The 22,512-nt window shown below is 53.6% G+C and overlaps 1 protein-coding gene across 1 annotated transcript; it reads left to right on the forward strand.

The window, feature by feature from the left end:
• Window positions 1–374: 374 nt before the first annotated feature.
• On the forward strand, window positions 375–22,257 carry NAT10 (N-acetyltransferase 10). Its single transcript, XM_074230456.1, has 29 exons — window positions 375–441; window positions 697–819; window positions 2,172–2,263; window positions 2,696–2,867; window positions 3,343–3,465; window positions 4,758–4,819; window positions 5,969–6,083; window positions 6,171–6,278; window positions 7,106–7,239; window positions 8,695–8,788; window positions 9,218–9,316; window positions 11,448–11,584; window positions 11,816–11,940; window positions 12,216–12,366; window positions 12,492–12,588; window positions 12,895–13,011; window positions 13,314–13,415; window positions 13,773–13,847; window positions 14,052–14,168; window positions 15,300–15,433; window positions 15,559–15,607; window positions 16,264–16,360; window positions 16,453–16,563; window positions 17,288–17,460; window positions 17,943–18,062; window positions 18,303–18,401; window positions 19,716–19,789; window positions 21,165–21,248; window positions 21,575–22,257. Exons 2-29 carry the CDS (start codon window positions 712–714, stop codon window positions 21,684–21,686), a joined length of 3,081 nt encoding a protein of 1,026 aa, XP_074086557.1. The 5' UTR covers window positions 375–441; window positions 697–711; the 3' UTR covers window positions 21,687–22,257.
• Window positions 22,258–22,512: the final 255 nt, after the last annotated feature.

The following is a 22,512-nucleotide window of genomic DNA, read 5'->3' on the forward strand; positions in this document are numbered from 1 at the left end:
GGGGGGCCCGGGGCCGGGGCCGGGGCCGGGGCTGGGGCCGCCCGGCGGGGCGCGGCGCCTTCCGGTGTCTCACGCTCCGCCGGCCTCCGCCTGGGCCGGCTCGGCGGCCCCCCGGAGCCCCGTGCCCCGCCCAGGGGAGGGAGCGAGGAATCCTGGGAAGGGGCGGGGGGAGGGGCGTCCGGCGCCGGCTCTGCGCAGCCTCCGCCGGAGCGCGGCGTGACGTCACCGGAGCGCGCCGGGGCCCTCTCGCCCGGCCCGCTCGGGGGCCCCGCCCCCGCCGCCTCTCAGCCCCGCGAGGAGCGCGGGCCGCGCGCAGCCGCTGTAGGCCCCGCGCTGCGCCTGCGCCTGCGCCTGCGCCCCGCGCCCGCCCCGTGCTGCGCCTGCGCCCCGCGCCCGCTCCACGTGCTTCCGGCTCGGTACTCGGCGGCGCTCGCCTGAGAGGTAACGGGGAAGGGGCGGCGGGGAAGGCCAGAAGTGGGGAGGGGGCGGAGGGCCGAGCCTCTGCGGGCCCGGGCCTGGCGCCCCCGCCCCCTCCTCAGTTCCCCGGGCTCGTGGGGGGCCGGGGCCGGGGTCGGGGCGGGCGCCCCGGCCCGCAGACTGGGCCAGCCCCGCCCCCCAAGCCTGCGCCGCGGGGCTGGGGTCCTCCCCGCCCGGCCCGGGGGGCTGACGCGGGGTCCCTGCCGCGTGTCTCCCCAGGGGCGCCCCGTCGCCATGCAGAGGAAGAAGGTGGACAACCGCCTCCGGGTGCTCATCGAGAACGGCGTGGCCCAGCGCCACAGGGCCCTCTTCGTCCTCGTGGGGGACCGGGGCAAGGACCAGGTGAGAGCCGGCCGGCCCCGCACACGGCCTGGCTGCGGGGGGGGGAGCCGGGCCGGGCCCGCACACGGCCTGCCTGCGGGGGGAGCCGGGCCGGCCCCGCACACGGCCTGGCTGCAGGGGAGAGCCGGCCGGGCCCGCACACGGCCCGGCTGCGGGGGAGCCGGGCCGGACCCCGCACACGGCCTGGCTGCAGGGGGGAGCCGGGCCGGGCCCGCACACGGTCTGGCTGCAGGGGAGAGCCGGCCGGGCCCGCACACGGCCCGGCTGCGGGGGAGCCGGGCCGGACCCCGCACACGGCCTGGCTGCAGGGGAGAGCCGGGCCGGACCCCGCACACGGCCTGCCTGCCCTGGAGAGCCGGCCGGGCCCGCACACGGCCTGGCTGCGGGGGGGAGCCGGGCCGGACCCCGCACACGGCCTGGCTGCGGGGAGAGCCGGCCGGGCCCGCACACGGCCTGCCTGCCCTGGGGAGCCGGGCCGGACCCCGCACACGGCCTGCCTGCCCTGGAGAGCCGGCCGGGCCCGCACACGGCCTGGCTGCGGGGGGGAGCCGGGCCGGACCCCGCACACGGCCTGGCTGCGGGGAGAGCCGGCCGGGCCCGCACACGGCCTGCCTGCCCTGGGGAGCCGGGCCGGGCCCGCACACGGCCCGGCTGCGGGGGGAGCCGGGCCGGCCCCGCACACGGCCTGGCTGCAGGGGGGAGCCGGGCCGGGCCCGCACACGGCCCGGCTGCGGGGGAGCCGGGCCGGACCCCGCACACGGCCTGGCTGCAGGGGAGAGCCGGGCCGGACCCCGCACACGGCCTGCCTGCCCTGGAGAGCCGGCCGGGCCCGCACACGGCCTGGCTGCGGGGGGGGAGCCGGGCCGGACCCCGCACACGGCCTGGCTGCGGGGAGAGCCGGCCGGGCCCGCACACGGCCTGCCTGCCCTGGGGAGCCGCCAGCTCCCTTCCCTAGGCTTCGGGCCCTGTTGCTCTCCCACAGGTGACAGGCTTTAGTGCTCACCAGTGATTGCATTCCCGTGGTTCTGGTCGACGCGGACCATCACCTTCATCTGGAAGACAGTCATAGCCTGGCAGGGTCTCCTCTACATAAGAGGCAGCTTTTTGGCGCTCTTGGGGTTCCTGCGGCTTATGACTGCAATCCCAGTGGGTTGGGGCAGCCTGCCCTGCGAACAGGGTGGTTGCCGTCACTGGGAATATAGAGGCGGGAAGGACAGTTGTAGAGTCAGGTTACGGTGCTGACTGAACAGAAGGTGCAGAAAGGTGGGGAGAGAGCGAGCACTCCAGGCCCCCCTGCCCCCCAAGACTTGATCCAACAGATCCCGTTCTAATTCTGCTGTCTCTTCTACCAGGTGGTCATTCTCCACCACATGTTGTCAAAAGCTGCGGTGAGGGCCAGACCGTCTGTACTATGGTGTTACAAAAAAGAACTAGGGTTCAGCAGGTGAGCTTGACCCTTTGGTCCTTTTCTCCAACCCTGTAGGGCTCAGAGGCCAGGAACCTTCCAGGTTACTGGTGTTATTCTCTCCCAGTTTTCCAGACGTTTGATCTTCAGGTTAGGATAAAAACAACAGTAGGTTGTGGGGTGCTTTGTGATTTCCTCACAGCTTCACAGGTAACATACCTCATTTGATCCTTCCCTCAACCCTCAGGAGGGATTTGATGCTATTATCCCCACTCAGTCAAGGAAACTGATGCAAGCAAAGGTAAAGGGACCTGCCCAGGGCCAAATGCCTGGTAAGGGACTAAGGTCAGACCCTGCTTAGTAGGTGCGACAGATTGTTCCCCTAATTCTGAGCTTGCTTCTTCTGTGAAATGGGGGTGGCCAGAATCTGAGGGGAATCTGCTCCACAGAGACCAATTTCTATTTTTGCAGTCATCGGAAGAAGAGAATGAGGCAGTTACAGAAGAAGATAAAGAGTGGAACACTGAGCATCAAGCAGGATGACCCCTTTGAGCTCTTTGTGGCAGCCACCAACATCCGCTACTGCTATTACAATGAGACCCACAAGATTCTGGGGAACACTTTTGGGATGTGTGTCCTGCAGGTGAGTCCACCCTCTGCCATGTGGACTTGTGCCCTGATGTTGTGCAGAAGCAGACAGATACATGGTGGGCGGAGGGCAGGTGGCAGTGCTGTCCTTAAGGCAGTTGGGGCAGCACTCTGGACTTGGGAACCTGGGTTCAGATACCACTTGAGTGTTTCCCAATTGGCACACTGGCCTAGTCCCCCTCAGAGCCCAGAAGTACCAGTGGATGTAGTTGTACCCTAGTACCAAGCCCTCTTGTCCTAGAAGGAATGTTCAGAGGACAGTGACCAGAGCTGCTATTTGTAAAGTGCTCACATTCAAAAACATATGAAGTGTTACATAGATGTGTTCGGTCCTGTTGTGCACCTGGCTGCCCTTGAGGAGGGGTGCCCCAGCTACAGACCTCCAGGCAGTGGGATTCTGGAAAGGTCTGTCATGAGGCTTTTGTACAAGTGGTGTGTGTGTGTGTCTGTCTGTCTGATCCTTCTCTTAGGATTTTGAGGCCCTGACCCCAAACCTGCTGGCGAGGACGGTGGAAACAGTGGAAGGGGGTGGGATCATTGTGATCCTCCTGCGGACCATGAATTCCCTTAAACAGCTATATACCATGACCATGGTGAGCCTGCAGCATTGATGGGGCTGGGGGAGCACCAGGATAAGCCTTCTTTGGCAGGGTTTTATATGCCCAGAATCTCTTCTCTCTGCTCAGGTTCTGGCACCAGGACCAGACCTGATTGACTTGAACCTTTAGAAATGAGTGGATGAGGTCCTGGAGGGTAAAAACACTTGTCACAGAGCCTAGCCCAGACCCTCTGGTCACCTCTGTCTCCTTTTAGTATTCTCATCATACTCCATAACTGGAAGTGTCCCCAGGGTTGGCCTAGGCTCTCTTCTCTGCAGACTCTTTCCTTGCAGACTCACCTGCCCCAAGTCCCCAGAGCTTCCTTCCTTCCAATGAGCGTCTTTACATGACACTAACTCTCTTCCTCTACGTTCTTCTTTTTCTTAACTTGCCCTGTTTGTGTCATTCTCTGGTCATTCTCTCTCCCCCACCCCACCAGGCAGGCACCAGGTTCTGTCTCCGTTCTTTGCTCTTATCTTGAGGGCACACAAAAAAAGCTCTCCCTTCACAACCTGCCTTCAGCCTGCTTGTCCAGACTTTTGCAAGCCACTCTCCTTCCCCCACTCCTCTGTCTAGCTGACTTAGCTTTGTTACGATCCCCTGTATTTTGTCTCTGTGCCTTTGGCCGTCACCCCTTCTCAGCTCCTTCCACCCCCCAGCTGCTGGGGTCTCCCCATGAAAATGAAGGTCCTTTGAACCTACTGCCATGTGGATTGACTGGTTGAGTAGACACTTAGAAGACAAGTTCTTTTCCTCCAATTCCATTTAGCCAGAATGCCTGCACCTAGCTCAGGGAGGGGCTGGAGCCCAGTGGGAGATGGACTCAGATAATAGGAAGTGCATCATTTAGCGTAGGCTCTGCCCCTTATGGGATTTCTCAACCAAGGGTGGCGTAGCCATGCTTGACCTTGGTCTTTAGGACCCTTATGGAGCTGGAGTGTTAGTGAGCCCAGCTGGAGAGGGCTGGCATTGTGGGCATGTGGGTGAAGAAGGGAACAAGAGGAGATAAGAATGTGGAGGAAGGGCCTTGAACGAGGAACCTATTTTGGAAGGAGCTCTTTAGGACCTGACCCGCAGCTACTTTCTCACTCTATACAAGGTCAGGAATTAAGCAGTAACCTATGGAGTAAGTGGGGGCTGCCCAGAGTGGTTCAGATCAGAGGGAATGAGGGCTGGTGGCAGTGAAGGATTGAGGGAGGGGAGAGGTCAGAACCACATGACCCTGGAAGGATTCTGTGGCCCAACCTGGCTCTTCCTCACCTGATAACGTCTCCTTGTTCCTCCAGGATGTGCATTCCCGCTACCGGACAGAGGCCCATCAGGATGTGGTGGGACGATTTAACGAAAGGTGGGGCTCATGGGGATGATGGGTATTTGGGTCTTTTGAGGGAAAGACGCTGTGGAAATCCCAAATACTTATCCCTTAAACAGATAACTAACAGGAGTGTGACCAGATTAATGGGTGAGGGGTACCATATGTAGCAGAAGGTCTGGGTGGGGGAGTCAGAAGACAGAAAGCATCAGGATTTGAGCCAGGTCCTGTCAGTTTTTACATACACAAACACATACCCCACACACTTCTCCATTGGTGCCACCCTTTCCAATGTAAACTAACGAGGGAGGAATTTAGACTGGAAGCTAGGAGGAGAGTAAGAAATAACCTATGTGTTTTGAGGGGAGCAGGGCAGGATGTGTCTCTGAGCCTGTGACCTTGACCTCATCTCTGGTCCCAATGGTGCTTTCTGTTACTTTTTTTTGACTTGGTATAGCTCCGTCAGTCCCTTTTATTGGTGGCTTGGGCAAAAACATCCCGTGGGAATTATTAGATAATTCAGGTGAATTGACCAGCTCACACACTGGACGACCACACCTTTGTCCTGGAAACTGTTGACAAGGAGCCTCCCAATGAGGCAGAATTGAGAGAGATGGTGTGGCATTGTGGACCCACCCCAGACCAGTTGTCTCTGTGGTCCTTGGATCCCTACAAATGAATGCCAATTCCTCTTTTAAGTGACTGTAGCCCTGTACATGATCTCATTGATCCTCTAAGTGTGTGTAGTAGGCAGACACACATCCCCCTATTTTGGCAATTGGGGTTAAATTGGAGGGAGTACTGGAAGTCAGGGAGACCCAAGTTAAAGTGCCTCTTTAGATGTATCATAGCCCAGGGTGACTCTGGTTAAGTCACTTTACCTCTGTCTGCCTCAATTTCTTCATCTGTAAAGTGGGGATGATGATATGTCCCTGGATTGCTGTGAGGTTTTAATGAGATGTTGGTAAACACTATAAACCTTAGAACCCTCTAGAAATGTCTTCATTTCTTAGATAAGTGAATTAAATCATGCACATGATCAGTCCCGCTTCTCTGTCACCTCAGAACTTGGCTTCCTCTTATCTAGCTTCTTTTGTCCTTGGAAGAATGTGAATCCTGAAGCTTAGAGCTTGTCTGGGCAGGGAGCAGCTCTGTAGGTGACTGAGGTGCTTCCTTTTTCTCCAGATTCATTCTCTCCTTGGCCTCCTGTAAGAATTGCATCGTCATTGATGACCAACTCAACATCCTGCCCATATCCAGCCATATAGCCAACATTCAGGCCCTGCCTCCAAAGACGCAGGTGAGCAAGACACCCCTGGGAACCTCTGTGGCTTTGTGGCATGGGCTTGTCAGTATGTGTCACCAGCCTCTCTCCTCTCCCTGGCAGGATGATGAGCTGTCCCCTTCAGACCTAGAGCTGAAAGAACTGAAAGAAAACTTGCAGGACACTCAGCCCGTGGGTGTGTTGGTGGACTGCTGTAAAACACTGGACCAGGTGAGCTGACTGGGGCTTTGGCCCTGTGGGGCTTACTGGACTCCAGTGGGTTGCCAGAGAGCCCAACAGGCAGGAAACAAGGGAGAGAATGGGAATTTTCCTCAGGGACCCCTCTGCTCAGGGTTGGGTAGGAGAACCCAAGGATGCCCGATTCCCAGCAGCTCCTTTTCTACAGTGCTGTCTTCATGTGGTCTGCTAGCATTCTCATTAACAATTAATCTTATGAAATCTCATCAAAATCATCTTGAGCGTCTCTGTAGTGTTTGAAGGTTGCTAAAGAGCCTTCCTGGCACATTCATTTGGTTCTCACAACTCCCGAAAGGGGTAGTATCCTCATCTTATAGGTAAAAGGGACCAAGGTTCAAGGACTAGTATGATTCTGAGGCAGGATTCATCCCCAAGTCTGGATGATACAACATGTCTGTCTGTCTGTCTGTCTCTCTCTCTCTCTCTCTCACTCTCTCACACTCACACTCTCTCTCTCTCTCTCACACACACACACACACACACACACAACCACTTGGAAAATGCTCTGCTTGTGTCAAATCATTCTCCTCAGATTGGAAACTCTTTGAGGGAGAAAATGGGCACAAGGCCTGGCTCTTAGAAGGTGCTGGATCGGGTGATTGATTGATTTTTAGTATTATTAACAGTTGTCTTGTCTTTGAGCCCTGCTGAAGAATCTTTCTCCAGATGGTCATTTGGTCTTTCTGTCCCAGACTTTCCCTTTTGGCGAACAGGGTGGCATGTCAGACCACTTAGCCACAGTCCTTGGCCCTGAGTGCAAGGTAGCTTTCTGCTCACCCACTGGCCATTTCCTTCCTCAGGCCAAGGCTGTCCTGAAGTTCATCGAGGCCATCTCAGAGAAGACCCTTCGGAGCACGGTAGCACTCACAGCTGCCCGAGGACGGGGGAAGTCGGCTGCCCTGGGCTTGGCCATTGCCGGGGCAGTGGCTTTTGGGTGAGTGGGAAGGACTGGGGCTGTGTGGCCTCTGAAATGAACTGACGCTGGCTGAAAGTCCTGATGATGGTTGTGAGAACGAGTGTAACAAAAATGGAAAAACCTGGGAGAGACCTGGACTGGGTTCTGGGGCACATGAGCTTGGGAGAAGGGCAAAGAGCTACCCTATTCATCTGGAGACTTCAAGTGGAGAGTTAAAACTTAGACTGTGGATCCAGCCTCTGGCTTTGGTATTTCCCTGCCCACAGGGTCTTGGGCCAGTTTGTTTTCTCCCAGGGCATTAGGTTCTTCATCTTCAAAATACTGAGGTTGGACAAGATGATTTCTGAACATCTTCCCAACTGGAGGGATGTGATCCCTGGGATCTCCTTTAATCATAACATGAGAGATTATTCTCATTTATAGATCAAGAAAACTGAGTCTCAGAGAGGTTAGGGGATGTGTCCATATTCACCCTTCTAATAAGGGGCAGAGCTAAAAAACACAACTGTTCTTTGTAATAGACTTTATTGTTGTCTTCTAAAACTCATCGTGTTCCAATAATTCTTGTTGCCTTCCCTTGTTAAAAAGGAAATATGGTTATGGTTAAGGAAGAACAGCTTAGAATCCCAGCCCTGTTCCCTATTGACTGGGACACTGGACAAGTCACATACAGCACGACCATGGCTGAGGTGGGAGGCAGAGTTGTTCTCTCCCTGTCTCTGAGCCTCCCTTCCCCTTCTTTCCTTTCAAGGGCCAGGGCTGAATTAGCTTCACTCCTCTGCCCTCTGCTTCCTTCTCCCCTAAATCCTCCTGAGACTCAGACCCAGCCCCTTTCTAGACAAGGAATTTTCTGTTCACCTTGGATGCTGATGCCTCCTCCCCATCTGTCCACCTCACTTTACCCCATTGTTATTCTTGTTTACTTGTGTGTGCATGTCCTTTCTCCCAGAGGTTTCCTGAGGGCAGGCTTCTTTTCATTTGACAGATGAGGACACAAGCACTGATTGGAGGTGAAGTGACTTACCCAGGGTCACACAGCTCCTAAGTGTCCGAGATGGCCCCTTGAACCCCAGGTTCACTCCAGCCGCTGGGCTGTCCTGCCCCTCCCTTTGGGCACTTGATAAATGTTGGTTGCTTCACTGCTAATTCATTTCCTGTTGCAGATAGGAAGATTCCTCTCATCCCCAAAAGTTTTCAGACTGAGGCTGGATGACCATGTGTAATGGGTTGTGGTTAGCCAGTGCCATTCAGGTCCCTTTCCTTTCTCTGAATGTTGACTCTTCCAGGTCTTGGTGGGGATAGTTTTCTCCCATCTCCCCCACCAGGCCTCTTACTGCCCCTCCTCCCCAACCTCCGGTCCCTTTTAGCATCTGACTTCAAGGGGAAAATTTGTTGTCTGTTCTCTGGAGGGCAGCAGAGGAAGCAGCGTTTCGGTGCAGAGAAGCACTGACCAACCCTTTCTCTCATCTCTAGATACTCCAATATCTTTGTCACGTCCCCCAGTCCAGATAATCTGCACACCCTATTTGAATTCATCTTTAAAGGCTTTGACGCCCTTCAGTACCAGGTGAGCTGCCAAGGGAAGGCAGGGGTATGAGTGCCAGGGCCCCTGCCTTTGCCTTTGATTTGGGGGAGCAGATGGCCCTGGAGCTGGAGCTCCTGTCCATGCAACTCTCTTGGTGACTGCAAATCAGAGTTTCTCTGTCGCGTCCTTTTCATCATTGTTACTATTTGGGATCATTGGCACGAGGCTGTGACACAAGCTTTGCATGTGGTTTCCGTTGGTCTGGGAGCTCATTGCTAGAATGATCCCTATCTTACAGACAAAGAAACTGAGGCAGGCAGAGGCAAAGGGACTTGCCTAGGAGGTCCTGGGTGAGAGTCCAGGCCTTTGGTTATTAGTCATCTTTGAGGGTGGGGCTTTGTCTTCATTTACAGTGGAAGTTTCTCCCCCACTGTCCCGTAGCCTTCAATCTGCCTTGGCTTTGTGTTTCAGGAGCATTTGGACTATGAGATTATCCAGTCACTGAATCCCGAGTTTAACAAGGCAGTGATCCGGGTGAATGTGTTCCGTGAGCATCGGCAGACTATTCAGGTAATGCGCTCTGACCTTTCCCTGTCCCCTTGGGCTTCCTCTTGATAGCACTTCTGTGGTATCTCCTCTTAGCTCCAGATGCTTCCCAAGTAACACGTCAGAGAATGCCGTTCTAAGATAAACCTCTTCCAGATTTTTGGCCTCCTCCAAGGGAAAATGTTTACATTTACCAAATGTGCCTTAGTCATCTTGAAAAACTGTGGTCTTGCCCCTCTGTAAAATTGAATGAGTGGGGCTGTGAGATCCTGACCTCCATAAAGTGAAGAGGCCCATTGTTCCTCTGATGAAGTGACATCAGGCTATGAGATGGCATGTCCATAACACCGCCTGGAAAGCCTTTGAAAACCATGCATTTCCAACAAATAGCCTCTTTTCCATTTTAAACAATGTGATTCCCAAAACCCTATAAATCCCAGAAGCTTCCACTGTCTGGAAGTTTGCCCTCTGCCAAATCAAGGAAGAGTCCTCTCTTGGGGAGATGTCTGGGCAGGTCAGCAGCTTGGCCCAGCCTGGCCAGTGACCTGCAAGATGCTCATGCAGACCAGGGAGGAGGAACCCTCCTAAGGTTTTGAGTTCAGCCTTTTTATTTCAGATTTTTTTTTTTAAGGCAATGGGGTTAAGTGGCTTGCTCAAGGCCACACGGCTAGCTAATTAAGTGTCTGAGGTCAGATTTGAACCCAGGTACTCCTGACTCCAAGGCCAGTGCTCTATTCACTGCGCCACCTAGCCACCACTACACCATCCTTTTTTGTAGTAAAATTTCTTTTTCTTTGTCAACCTGGACTTTATATAGTGAGGAGAAGGCTTTTTCTGTAAGACCTTACTTCTTTCTCTCCTGGTTCTGTGATTTTCCCTGGGAGGATATGCTCTCAGATGAATAAACTCTCCTGGGTGTGTCAGCGGGGCTTGCACTGATTTTGCCACCATGGGGTCTTTCTCAAGATGGCCAGTGAGTGTCCTTTTCTGACTTCAACAAGGGAAATATGAAGGTGAGCTCCTAGGTGTCCATCTTCTTCTATCTAAAATGTCCCCCGTGAGTGGGAGAAATTCTAGAAGTCAGTTACTTGGGGGGGAGGGGTGTCCTGTGGACTCTGGAGGTTTCCTTTTGTTGCCTTTTGTAGTGATTTTGTCAACAATGAAATATTGAACTCCCCCCCCATTAGAAAAAAAGAAAGGAGAGAAAATCCAGATCCTTTTAACAAATATGTATGCTTGAGTAAAGCTCAGTGCCTTTACTTTTTTATGTTAGCTTTTCCAATCACATGCAAAGGTCATTTTCAATATTTGTCCTTTTGCAAACTTTGTCTACATTTTTCTCCCCCCCCCTTCTCCCCTTCCATGGCAGCAAGTAATCTGATATAGGTTGTACATGTACAATCATGTTTAACAGGTGAGAGAGCTATTAGAACTAAGGGGGGAGGATGAGAAAAAGAAGCCTCTGGACAGTGGCCCCCACCCCCTCTGCAGGCATTGGTGTCTCATCTGTGGCTGCTCCTGAGGCCTCTGCTTGGTCACAGGCCAGAATTCCCATGTATTTCTCTCAAAGTTGTCTTTTCAACCAAACAGAAGGGAAATGTTCTGGAGGGCATTCTCACACAGGCCCAGACAGATGGCACAGGCGCTTCTTCAGCCTTAGTTCCCTTCTGCCCCTTCTTCAGTGTGGTGGTGGTGATTGGGTCAATTCCTCTCCAGTTCTGCTCTGAGGTTAGGCTGTGCCAAGGGGGTCTTGGTCCTGTGAGGCCATTCACTAGAAACCCCTCCTTTACAAATGGATCTGGGGTGCACGGCTGTCAGAACTTGATTGGAATCCAGATCCTCCATCTCCAAACCAAGCTTCTTTTCCACTGAGCCTTGCTTTGGTGTGTTTGTGTCCATTGGGACCTGGAAAGTGCCAGACCTATTCCCCAACATTTGCCAGGGTCAGCAGTAAATCAGTAGTCGGTCAAGATGCTGGGTCACCTGGCTTCAGAGAAGGAAGGACTGGGGCCAGGGGCTCCCCCACAGGGGAGTGAGATGACGGGAGAAAGGTGGAATGTATTGGGAAGAGGATGCTGTCAACTGGTGTAGGGTCCTGGGTGCCAGGACTCCAGCTCCCTGGGGTTACATCTCCTCCCTTTTGTCCCCTTCACAGTATATCCACCCTGGAGATGCAGTGAAGCTGGGACAGGCTGAGCTTGTTGTGATTGATGAAGCTGCTGCCATCCCCCTGCCTTTGGTGAAAAACCTGCTCGGACCCTACCTTGTGTTCATGGCTTCCACCATCAATGGGTAGGAGTAGAAGATTGGGGGGTGGATGCTCACTTGACCAGGATGGATAGACCACCTCTGCACCTCCAGGCCAATGGTGGACCGCTGGGGCCAGGTGGGGTAGACCTTCCCATCACCCTGGGACTGTGTCTTAAGGCTGAATAGTGAAAAGTCTTTGCATCCTGGCAGTTGGATGTGTCTGCATGGGCAGGGTAGTCTCATCCAGCTGTTTCTACTCTCTTTGATCTGTAGCTATGAGGGAACTGGACGCTCGCTGTCCCTCAAACTGATCCAGCAGCTGCGGCAACAGAGCGCACAGAGTCAGCTGAGCACCACTGCGGAGAACAAGGCCACCACCACTGCCCGTCTGGCCTCAGGTACCCTACCTACCCAGACGGGCAAAGCAGAGGAGACACCTGTTTCCTAACCTCACTGGGTCCCCCTGGGGCAGGGCCCTTCTGTCAGCCCGGGGCTGGGTCTTCCAGAGGGGTCCCGGAGTGCAGGGCCAGCCTGTTCTGGCTTGGAGAAGCCCCTGAGCAGTGTGCCTGTACCCACTCACTGTAGGCTGAGGTGAAGCCCTTCTGGGCTGAGCAGGGTGGGCTCTTTGGTCTCAGGGAGTGATTTCTTAACTTTCCTTTCTTCCTGGTGACAGCCCGAACGCTGCATGAAGTCTCCCTCCAGGAATCTATCCGATATGCACCTGGAGACCACGTGGAGAAGTGGCTCAATGGCCTCTTGTGTCTGGACTGCCTCGGCATTGCCAGAATCATCTCTGGCTGCCCTCTCCCAGAGGCCTGTGAACTGTATCCTCAGAGCCAGGGAGGGCAGGCCAGGCCTAGGGCTGGGCTCCTCTGAGATCCCTGCAGGCATCGGGGTGGGGCTTTTGGGCTTCTCCTCAGTTTCTCTTGGTTCCTTAACCCTGGTGCAGCTACTATGTGAACCGAGACACCCTCTTCTGTTACCACAAGGCCTCAGAAGCCTTCCTCCAGAGACTGATGGCTCTCTACGTGGCCTCTCACTACAAGGTAACGGCCAGCTTGCCCAGGCAGCACTTTGGTCCCTTTGATGCTATTAAGGAGAGACTTGGATGGTGGCCATCGGCTTTCAGAGAGCTTAGGTCCAGAGAGGACCACCATCCTGGTCTGGGCAGGGTGGGAGGCTGCTGTTGTCACAAGCAGTGTTTTGGGGGTCAGAAGAACTGGCTTCAAAACTTTCTTTGCCTCTAATGGTCTTAACCCAGATTCCTTTCAGTCCTACCTAAGCTCCATTTGAAGCCCCTCAGTAGCTGAGAGCCATTCCCATAGTGACTCTGACTCTCCCTGACCCCACAGAACTCTCCCAATGATCTTCAGATGCTCTCTGACGCCCCAGCTCACCATCTCTTCTGTCTCCTGCCACCAGTTCCTCCTACCCAGAATTCCTTGCCAGAAGTACTGGCTGTTGTCCAGGTATAAGAGACCTGATCCACAGTTTGGGAGTCACTTGAGCTTCTTCAGGGGGTGGATTGGGGACTTGTGGGGATTTAGGGCACTGGAGTGTAATGTGGGGATCTCCATTCTAAAGGGTCAACCCTTTGCTGTAGAGCCTCGTGCTTTCCCAGAAGCAGCTGGGGGCAGGGTGCCTCAGCAGTTCAGCCAGGTTTGAGTCCTGGCTGTGTGGACCTGCCCCTGTGTCCTGGGGCTGCAATGCCTGGGCTGCTGGGGATCCCAGGTCCTGCTTCTGCCATTGTGACCCTCTTCCTCCTGCCTAGGTCTGCCTCGAGGGGGAAATCTCTCGGCAGTCCATCCTGAACAGCTTGTCTCGAGGGAAGAAGGCCTATGGAGATCTGATTCCCTGGACCGTCTCTGAGCAGGTGACTGACTTTCTCTTTTGGCTCTTTTTGGGTGTGCAGAGTATCCTTGGGTGTGCTTAGCAGCAGGGAAGAGGGTGTGGGTGTAGTTTTATTGATTTTTGCTTTTTATCATCACCACCACTCATGGCTCATAGTCCTTTCCCACCTCAGGAGAACCCTTCCTTGTAACAGATAACAGACAAGTGTGCAGTCCAGGAAAATAAAATTATCCCACAGACAAGTGGCTAAAAGTGCTTGCCTCCTTCTGCCCTGATGGTCCTCCACCTCTGCCAAAAAGATATTTCAGGCCTCTGAAGGCACCATTGACTGCCTGGGTTCAGCCCAGTTCTGAGCAACTGCCTTGTGTCCCCCTTACAGTTCCAAGATCCTGATTTTGGCAGTCTTTCGGGGGGAAGGATTGTCCGCATCGCTGTGCACCCAGATTACCAGGGGGTAAGACATCCTCATGTCGTCTCCAGCGACCTCAGCTGGTGTGAGCCCAGGGTGGGGAAGCAGGACACAAAACAGGGCCAGCCTGGTGGTCTTGAGGCAGATGAGCAGTCCTGAGTGGTGCTGTGCCCCTGGGGAGAGGAAGCCTTTGGGTCAGAGTCCTATGGGCAAGTCTCATTATCCTGTTTGTGCTTCTCTGCCCTGAAGATGGGCTATGGCAGCCGGGCTTTGCAGCTGCTTCAGTTGTACTATGAGGGCCAGTTCCCCTGCTTGGAAGAGAAAGTTATCCAGAAAACACAAGAAATCAACACTGTGAGCAGCGAGGTGAGTGCCCTTGGCTGGGACCACCCTGGGGGTCTTGTTGGTGAGACCAAAGGAGATGATGTGGCGGTCGATTTCTAAACTTAAATGCAGTCTGTTGATGTTGCCTATCTTGATTACTCTCATTAATATTCAATAACACACCTCTGTCAGGAATCCCCTCTGTGCGGCCCTTTGGACCTGGCCTCATGGCTGTATTTGGGGTCTCCTTAGAAAGGGCACTCACTTATTTCCAGATATATCTTCTCTGATTCCCTCAAACAAGTTCCCCTTTGTGGTATTTAAAAAATTCAGCAAACTATTCCAAACCTTGACTGCCAGGATCTGCAGCAGTCCACCCCGTCTGTGGTCTCTTAGCTCTTGTGGGCTGAGCTTGGTCATTCTATGGACACAAAGTCAAGGATCTTTTGTTTTTTCCTTGTATAATTTAGATATCATGTAACCACATTTAGGTGACATCTCTATACCTGTAACTATATTTATAAGTGAACATACATGTGTATTTACTTTCGTCTCCCTGGGCTCTTTCTGCATATTCATCCCAATATTCCTCCCATTTTCCACAGTCCTTGGTCTATCTTGTCAGTGTTTAGCCACCCCCACTCTGTAGTGGGGCCCACTTTTCTCACCACAGGCTCTGGAGGGGCTCTGTCGGAGCCGGGAGGGACTTTAGGGAAATTGTCTTGGCTGCGCTTTTTGAAAGGGCTGGAGAGTTGGCTTATACAGGCCTCGCTCTGGGGCATTTGAGTCTGGAGATGGACCTTCTGCTTCCCAGGTGCCTTCCCTCCCCGGCACCCCAAGACACCCTTGACTAACAGTGTAGTTGGGTTGGTTGAGTCAGAGAATTGAGGCTGGAAAGGAGCCCAGGGTGTCTGTTCTGACTTGGTCAGGCCCCGTGCTAGTACAAGGCCAGGTCTGGCATCCATCCTCTTAAACCATCCTGTAGGTCAGGCACATATCATCCTCAGTTTACAGATGGTGCTTGGCTGCCTCAGACCAGCCAGGTCCCTGTAGGGACCCAGATGCAGGTCTTCTTTCCTCCCCCCAGTGCTGAGGAAATAAACAGTCAGTGACTGGTGGTCTGAACCTGTAGGAAGGACTGAGTGACTGACCCTCACCCTGACTTCTCCCTAGGCTGTCAGCTTGTTGGAAGAGGCTGTGACCCCCCGCAAGGACCTGCCCCCCTTACTCCTCAAGCTGAGTGAGAGGCCTGCTGAAAGCCTGGACTACTTGGGTGTTTCCTATGGCTTGACGCCCAGACTGCTCAAGTAGGTCACCTGCCCCTTCTGGCTCTGGGGACCCCCAGCCAGTGCCCTCCTTAGTTATTCCTGTTCTCCAGGCCAGGCCTGGCTTGACTGCTCTGCTTTAATGCGCCTTGTCTGCTGTTCCCCAGGTTCTGGAAGCGGGCTGGATTTGTTCCTGTGTATCTAAGACAGACACCGGTGAGTGAGTATGTATATGTTGTGTGTGTGTGTGTGTGTGTGTGTGTGTGTGTGTGCATGTGTGCATGCACTTGTTTATGTACATACCATCCTTTGTCCCTAAGGGAAGCCCAGCTTCCTCTGGGTGTGTGATGTCTGTAACATTGGTGTTTCTGGGCCCTTAAGGGCTCACCTGGCCCGAGGCAGCCTCTGGAGCCAGGAATCAGAATGAATGAGGTGATGGAGGCTGTGGCGAAGGCAGCCTGCTGCCCTGTGGGGCTCTGGTGCTGGGGAAACCGCCATCTCAACACCAGGTTTCCTTTCACCTGGACTTCCCATGACACAGGGTCCTCTCCTGATTCCCAGGAGGCCTTTGGGGGCCTTGAGACACCAGGAGAGGCTTGAGGGGCAGCTCTGCCTCTGTAGGGGACTGGACAGTGTCTCCCCCAGGCCTGAGCCCATCTCACCCTGCTGTGGGGGTCTCCAGGGCTTGGGCACTTAGAAGCATTTAATGATCGCTTCCTATTCATTCTTCTGATCTCTGGCCTAAAGAGGAAAGGCTGTCCCAGAGGAACCAAAGGGCCCCAGTCCGGGGGTCCTCTGCGTCTTCTCTGCAGGGCCGAGGGGCAGTCACTTAGGGGTCCTCGGGACTGAGGCCTGGCTTGTCTGTTCCTCAGAATGACCTGACAGGGGAGCACTCTTGTATCATGCTGAAGACTCTTGGTCAAGAGGAAGACTCTGAGCAGGATCCCTGGCTCCCAGCCTTTTGGAAAGGTACAGCTTGGTGGGACATTTGGGAGGCAGAGGTGATGGGGAACAGGGATGCCGAGTCTTGGGGTATCAACTCACCCCACTCTGCACCCCAGACTTCCGAAGACGCTTTCTATCCTTGCTGGCCTACCAGTTCAGCTCCTTCTCACCTGCTCTGGCTCTGAACATCCTCCAGAATAAAAATATCAGGGAGAAATCCCAGGCAGGTGAGTGAGTGCTTGGGTTTGAGGGGGATGGACTTAGAACCTGGGCTAGAACAGTGGATGACAGATTAGTGGTCTGGTGGGGTTGGGGAGCTTTATACCCAGGTTCTGTCCACTCCCCCCCCCCACCTCCCACCAGCTATGTGCTCTTGAGCAGTTTGCTTCAAAGCTTCCAAACCTCTGCCTGTAATTTCCCCTCCCAAGTCTCACAGCTCCCCATGAGGTATGGGATCCCCATTTTACAGAAGAGGAGGTAAACAGACTTGCACAGAGCCACATGGGGATGACAGCCCCCATCCCTCTCCTCCTTGAATTATTGTGAAAAATCAGATAACCTGGGTCCAGGGATGCATCTGGAAAAGTTCTGTTGGAATGAGGAGCTGGAGCTGTGGTCTGCGCATATTAATCTTGTCTAGAATTCAGGCAGGGCACATGCTGTCTCTTGAGAGGAAATGGTGAATGGGGGTCTGGGAAATTAGTTTTCTTTCCCTTAAAAAAAAAGTCAGGGTCGGCTAGGTGGCACAGTGGATAAAGCACCGGCCCTGGAGTCAGGAGGACCTGGGTTCAAATCCAGTCTCAGACACTTAATTACCTTTGCCTTGCAAAAAAAACTAAAAAAAAGTCACCCAGCATGACTCAGATGGGAGTGTGGTGGTCGACAGATGGGCGTAGACCCGTCCTCAGTGCAGGGAGAGGACAAGGGCCAGCCTGGGCTTTGTCTTCTCAGAATTGAGCCGAGGAGAGCTGGAGGCCGCCTTTCTGTCCTATGACTTGAAGAGGCTGGAGATGTACTCCCGGAACATGGTGGACTATCACCTGATCATGGACCTGGTCCCGGCCATCTCCAGGATGCACTTCCTGAACCAGCTGGGGCAGCTGTCACTGTCAGCGGCACAGTCGGTACGGCCGTCATCCCTGCTGTGTGTTCAGCATTAAACTCTTTCTCGTGGGCCAGGCATAGAGAGGGAGCAAAAGCCAAAGGGCAAGCTGCTCTTGGGGAGCTCAAGTTTGACCGGGGAGATCCCAGTAATCACATATGAGCCAGATGTAGATACATTCATCAGCATGAAAGGGAATTGGGTCTGGCTCCTGTGACCCTCAGACACTGCAGATGCCTGAGAGGGACCCTGAGCCTTGTCAGAGGAAGGGCTGGGGTGGGAGCCCAGGTGGCCTTCAGGTGGTCCACTCTCAAGGGTGGGTGAGGGTGTTATCTGGGGGCATCATAGGCAACCCTGCTTGTGGAAACCTGAAAACGTTAGTGCTATGTCATTAGTAGTCATTGATACCAAACTAGAGTGGGCACCAGGCAGCTCAGTTTGTGCCATTGTTCTGGAGACCAACCAGGCCAGGTAAGCCATCTGTGATGCCTTCTCGTCTCCCAGGCCCTCCTGCTGGGGCTTGGTCTCCAGCACAAGACCATGGACCAGCTGGAAAAGGAGATTGAGCTGCCCTGCAGCCAGCTGATGGGACTTTTCAACAGGATCATTCGCAAAGTGGTGCAGGTACCGGCCCTCCCCCAAAAGAAGAGTCCATAAAGAGGCCTGTGGCTTGTCGCCACCCACATCTGCCCCACATCCCTCTCTAACCTTCCCTTCCAGATGGCCCCCCTTAGAGGGAGGGAGAAAAGCAGTTCAGCAAAGCGAGCCCACCTCTTAAGTCTGATGTAGGCACTATCCCGTGCTAGAGATGGGGAGTCAACCACTTGGGGCCCCTCATCCACCACCCTTTGTTTCCTTCCTTAGCTGTTCAGCGTGATCCAGGAAAAGGCCATCGAGGAGCAGATGGTGGCGGCAAAAGATGTGATCATGGAGCCCACCATTAAATCCCTGAATGAAGACCTGGTACGTTGACCCTTCCTCCCAGGGCTGCTTTTCCTCATGCCCTTCACTAGTTCTGGAGGTACCGGCATTGTCTTTGCATCCCTCGGCCCCCTCCGGAGATTTTCTGTCTTATCAGCAAATACTAAATATCACTACAGGGCTCCAGCTCCTCCTGTCCAGAAACAACATTTTCCCAAAGACCAGACTTGGTCTTTTCTTAGTGTCTGAGGCAGCAGGTGATGTAGTGAGAACGAGAGAGGGAGGGAAGGAAGAATCAAGACAGTCCCCAAGAACTGAGTGTTTACTGGGCCAAGAGCTGGAAATGCGAAAACACACAAGGACCCACAGTCCCTGCTCTCAAGGAGCTTACATTCGAAGTGGGGGAACAGACCCCAGAAGGGAGTGACCTGGACCACTCCACACAGTGGGGGCCCTTGAAAACATTGGAGTCCAGAAGACCCAAGTTCAAATCCTGTCTGACACTTATTAACTGTGTCCCTGGGCAAGTTACTTACCTCTCTTAGCCTCAACTAAATAATAATAGTAGTCAACTCCCTCCCAACTTTGTTACAAGGATCAGGCGACATCATCTTTATGGATCTTAAAAGGCTGGGTGAAGGCCAGTCATCAGGTCATCAGAGCTTCCTCCTGGCCCCTTCTCTCCCCTCACCCAGTTACCAACCACCTCAGGCCTTAATCAACCTCTCCTTGGACTGTGGCCTCTCATTGGTCTCCCGATGTCTGGGCTGACCATGTCTCTCTTCAGTTCCAAGACCTTTGGGGCTCCTTGTCGCCTCCAGAGTAAAATGCACCCCTCAGCCTGGCTTTTCCCTGATCTCCCCTCCCTTATGGTCAGGACTCTCCCTCCTCGGGTTCTACTTTCTACATCCCCGAGGAAGGACCCGGGTCGTTGGTTTCTTTGAATCCATGATATCTCAGACACTGCCACACATAGAGCAAGCACTTCCTAAGCAAGCTTCTGTGGAATTCTGAGAAGCCCAAGACTGTGACTTGTGGTGGCATCCTAAGGCCTGGCATGTGTTGTTGCCAGTGGCTCCATATTGCCAAGTGATGCACAATTCTGAGCCTTGTGTGAAAAACAGTTCCCTGATTCTTAGGAAGGGAAGCGAAGTGTTTCTGGGTAGTTCCTTTGTTCCCCACGTGGAGGGTGTGTGTGTGTGTGTGTGTGTATACACATGCATGGGTGGTGGGATACAGTTTTCTCCAATGAGCAAAAAAGTAGCTGTCCCTAGGTAGAATTTGAGGCTTTAAGGCAGGAGGGAAGAAAGGACACTTTTTAAATCCTGACTTGCTCTTGTTTGTTGGTTTTCTCAGGATGAAGCTGCAAAGGAATTCCAGGAAAAACATGAAAAAGAAGTGGGGAAGCTCAAGAACATGGATCTCTCCCAGTAAGGGCCTGTTCTGGCCCCTGCCATCATAGAGTTCTGGAAAAAGGGGCAAGGCCTTATCAGGAATTGGGAATCAGTCTTGATTTCATTCTTTAGAGTTGGGCAGGACGCTTTCCTTCCAGACCTCAATTTACTTGTAAATGAGGCAAGGGTCTTGGACAACATTTTTCTTAAAGACTTAGCTTTGAATGTCTGTTGCATTCCCTGGTTTCTTGGAGTGATATGTTTTAGGGGTTTAAGCTTCAGCAGTTTACTAGGCTGGTGGAAAACTCAGAAATTCCACTGATCTATTTTAGGGCCTCCATATTTTACAGCAAATGATGAATTTGTACATGGGTGACTTGGTGGCTAATCAGATAGTTCCTCTTACTCTGTGGGTTGATTTGAGGCCCAGTGTTTGGAGCAGCCTTTCCATCAGGACTAACATCCCCCTTCTTCCAGTTCTTGGCTATACTCTTGGGCGGGGGGGTTTCAAACTTTGCTGTTTGATCTCAGGAAGTATCCCTTCTGTGCCCAACTCTGGTCCTTAGAGGTGTCCCTGAGGCAGGAGAGTTTAGAAAGCACCCCAGGGAGAGGGGCAGCCTGGAGGGAGTCCCTGTGCCCCTCGACTGTCAGGCTGGATGGGTCCAGGTCCCTCATTTTACAGATGGGGAAGCCAAAGATGCAAAGTATCCTCAGGGGTCAGGCAGGACCACTTGAATTCCTCCTTTGATGTACTCTAACCCTTCAGATAACCTGGAGGTGACCTGATGTTCCCCTCCTTCCCTGCTCTTCCCATGCTCAGCATCCCCAGTAATTTGGAGAAAGTCAGAAGACTTGCAGCTCTTAATTAGTTGGGGCAAGATTCAGATTTTTTTGACCCTAAGACTCAAAGGGACCAAATACTACATTTTACAGATGAAGAGACCGAGGCTCAATTGCTTGGTCCTCAACAAATACAGAGCAGAGGGGGAATTGGAACCTGGGTCTTTGCTATTGCAGAGCTTTGCTGATCACTGCCCCCAGGATAAGGGAGTGGGTAGAATGGTCCCTGCCAGCTTCCTAGAGTGGGTAACCCTGAAGCACAGTCTCAAGGTCAATGACCTTGGAAGAGAAGGGAAGGTCTGGGATAGGGAGCTGGAGCAGCGTGAGCTGAAGAACTGGGGCAGGAAGGAGAGGTGGCTGGCGTCTGGGCCCCACGGTGGGTGGGTAGTGAGGCCCACAGGCTGCCATGGTGGTCACTCCAGGGCTGTGTGGATTTCAGCCAAGCAGTCCAGCTTGGGGACCTAGCCTGAGGCCTTTCCTCATTATGCAGGACAAAAGTGGGGTTTTTAGACTTTCTCAAAAGCAGCCCCCCTCCTGTCACAGATTGTCACCTGTTCCTGTTGTTCTTTAGATACATAATCCGGGGTGACGATGAAGAGTGGAATGAAGCTCTGAACAAAGCTGGACAGAACGCCTCCATCGTCAGCCTGAAAAGGTGAACTGGAGCCCACGAGGAGCTCCCTTTCCCCTGCCCCATTTTCAGATGAGGAAACCAAGGTCCTAGTTGGGGAAGTGACTTCTCCCAGGTCCTCCCCCCCCCCCCCCAGGGGATAATCTCAGAGCTGGCCCCTGGGCTCCCAGCCCCAGGGTTCTCTCCACTGTGATAACTGGCCACAGTGGAAGAAACCAAGGAGGAAAGATAGGAGAGCCGGCCCAGTCCAGCTGGCCCTTGCCCTCAGCCCTCCAAGGCATGGGTGGGTGGGGGTGTCTATGTGTGTGTTTTGACTGTCTTCACACTTCTTGCCTCTGGTATTTTCTCAGTGACAAGAAGAGAAAACCTGAAGCTGAAAAAGAGCTGAAACAGAACAAGAAATTGAAGAAAGGCCGAGATATGAAGAGCAGAAATGACGGCAAACAGAAAAGGAGGAAATAGTGGTGGTGGCCGACTCAGGCACTCAAATACCTGAAGAGCTCCCTGGGACCAGCCAGGGAGGGTACTCGCCACCTGGCAGGGACTGGAGCCTGCACATGGACTGCTGAGGGTGGAGCCTTTGGCCCGGGATGGTCTGAGTTTGGTCCCCTCGCGGCCTGGTGCTTTGCCTTTCCCATCTGGATTTACCATAAAGTTCTCTCTCCCACCTACCCACCCTCACCTCCCCCCTCTGATTTTTTTCTAACTTTGCTTTCTGACCCAGTTTTCCGGATTTGTTCCCATGCACCCTGGAGACTCAGGGGCTGAAGACTCACAGGCGTCTTAAGAGGGCAGCCCTAGAGCTTCCCCTAGAACAAGCTTGGGGGGGGGTCAAAGAAGGAGAGACCAAGAGAGAGCTGGCACAAGTCTCCCAAGCCAGATGTCTTGATTTTAGGACCAGAAACCTGGAGCTGACCACCAACAGGACCTGCAAATTGATGTTGGAGAATGAGAGGGCCTGAGATCTGTTTAACACTTTGAATCCCAGGAGGATTGTTTGCTGGTTGGGTATTAAATACCTCTGTGCATATGAGCTGTTCCATGCTAATTATTGTCTGAGCTCTGAGGTGAAAACAAAAAGAAGGTGGTGACGCCTCTGGCTGTGATACTGTGGGCGAATGGGAGAACTGTAAGCTGTAGATGAATTATGTTGTCACCACTGGGAAGAGACCTGATGAACTCACAGGTCCAGATCAAAAAGGTTGAGAAACATGAGAAATCTAGTCAGTTGTTGATCCCTAGATGTCGGTAGGCTTAGAGGTGACCGGATGGAGATGCCATCGGTGGG

This window comes from Macrotis lagotis, chromosome 3 (genome assembly GCF_037893015.1).
Source record: "Macrotis lagotis isolate mMagLag1 chromosome 3, bilby.v1.9.chrom.fasta, whole genome shotgun sequence".
NCBI lineage: Eukaryota > Metazoa > Chordata > Mammalia > Peramelemorphia > Peramelidae > Macrotis > Macrotis lagotis.

What these genes read in the sequence shown, in the direction of transcription:
- NAT10 (XM_074230456.1), top strand. Translation starts at nt 712, where the DNA reads ATGCAGAGGAAGAAGGTGGACAACCGCCTCCGGGTGCTCATCGAGAAC. An exon ending in AAAGAACTAGGGTTCAGCAG is followed by an intron (nt 2,264 to 2,695) that starts GTGAGCTTGACC and finishes CTATTTTTGCAG; the next exon opens with TCATCGGAAGAAGAGAATGA. An exon ending in CAGGGAGAAATCCCAGGCAG is followed by an intron (nt 16,564 to 17,287) that starts GTGAGTGAGTGC and finishes TTGTCTTCTCAG; the next exon opens with AATTGAGCCGAGGAGAGCTG.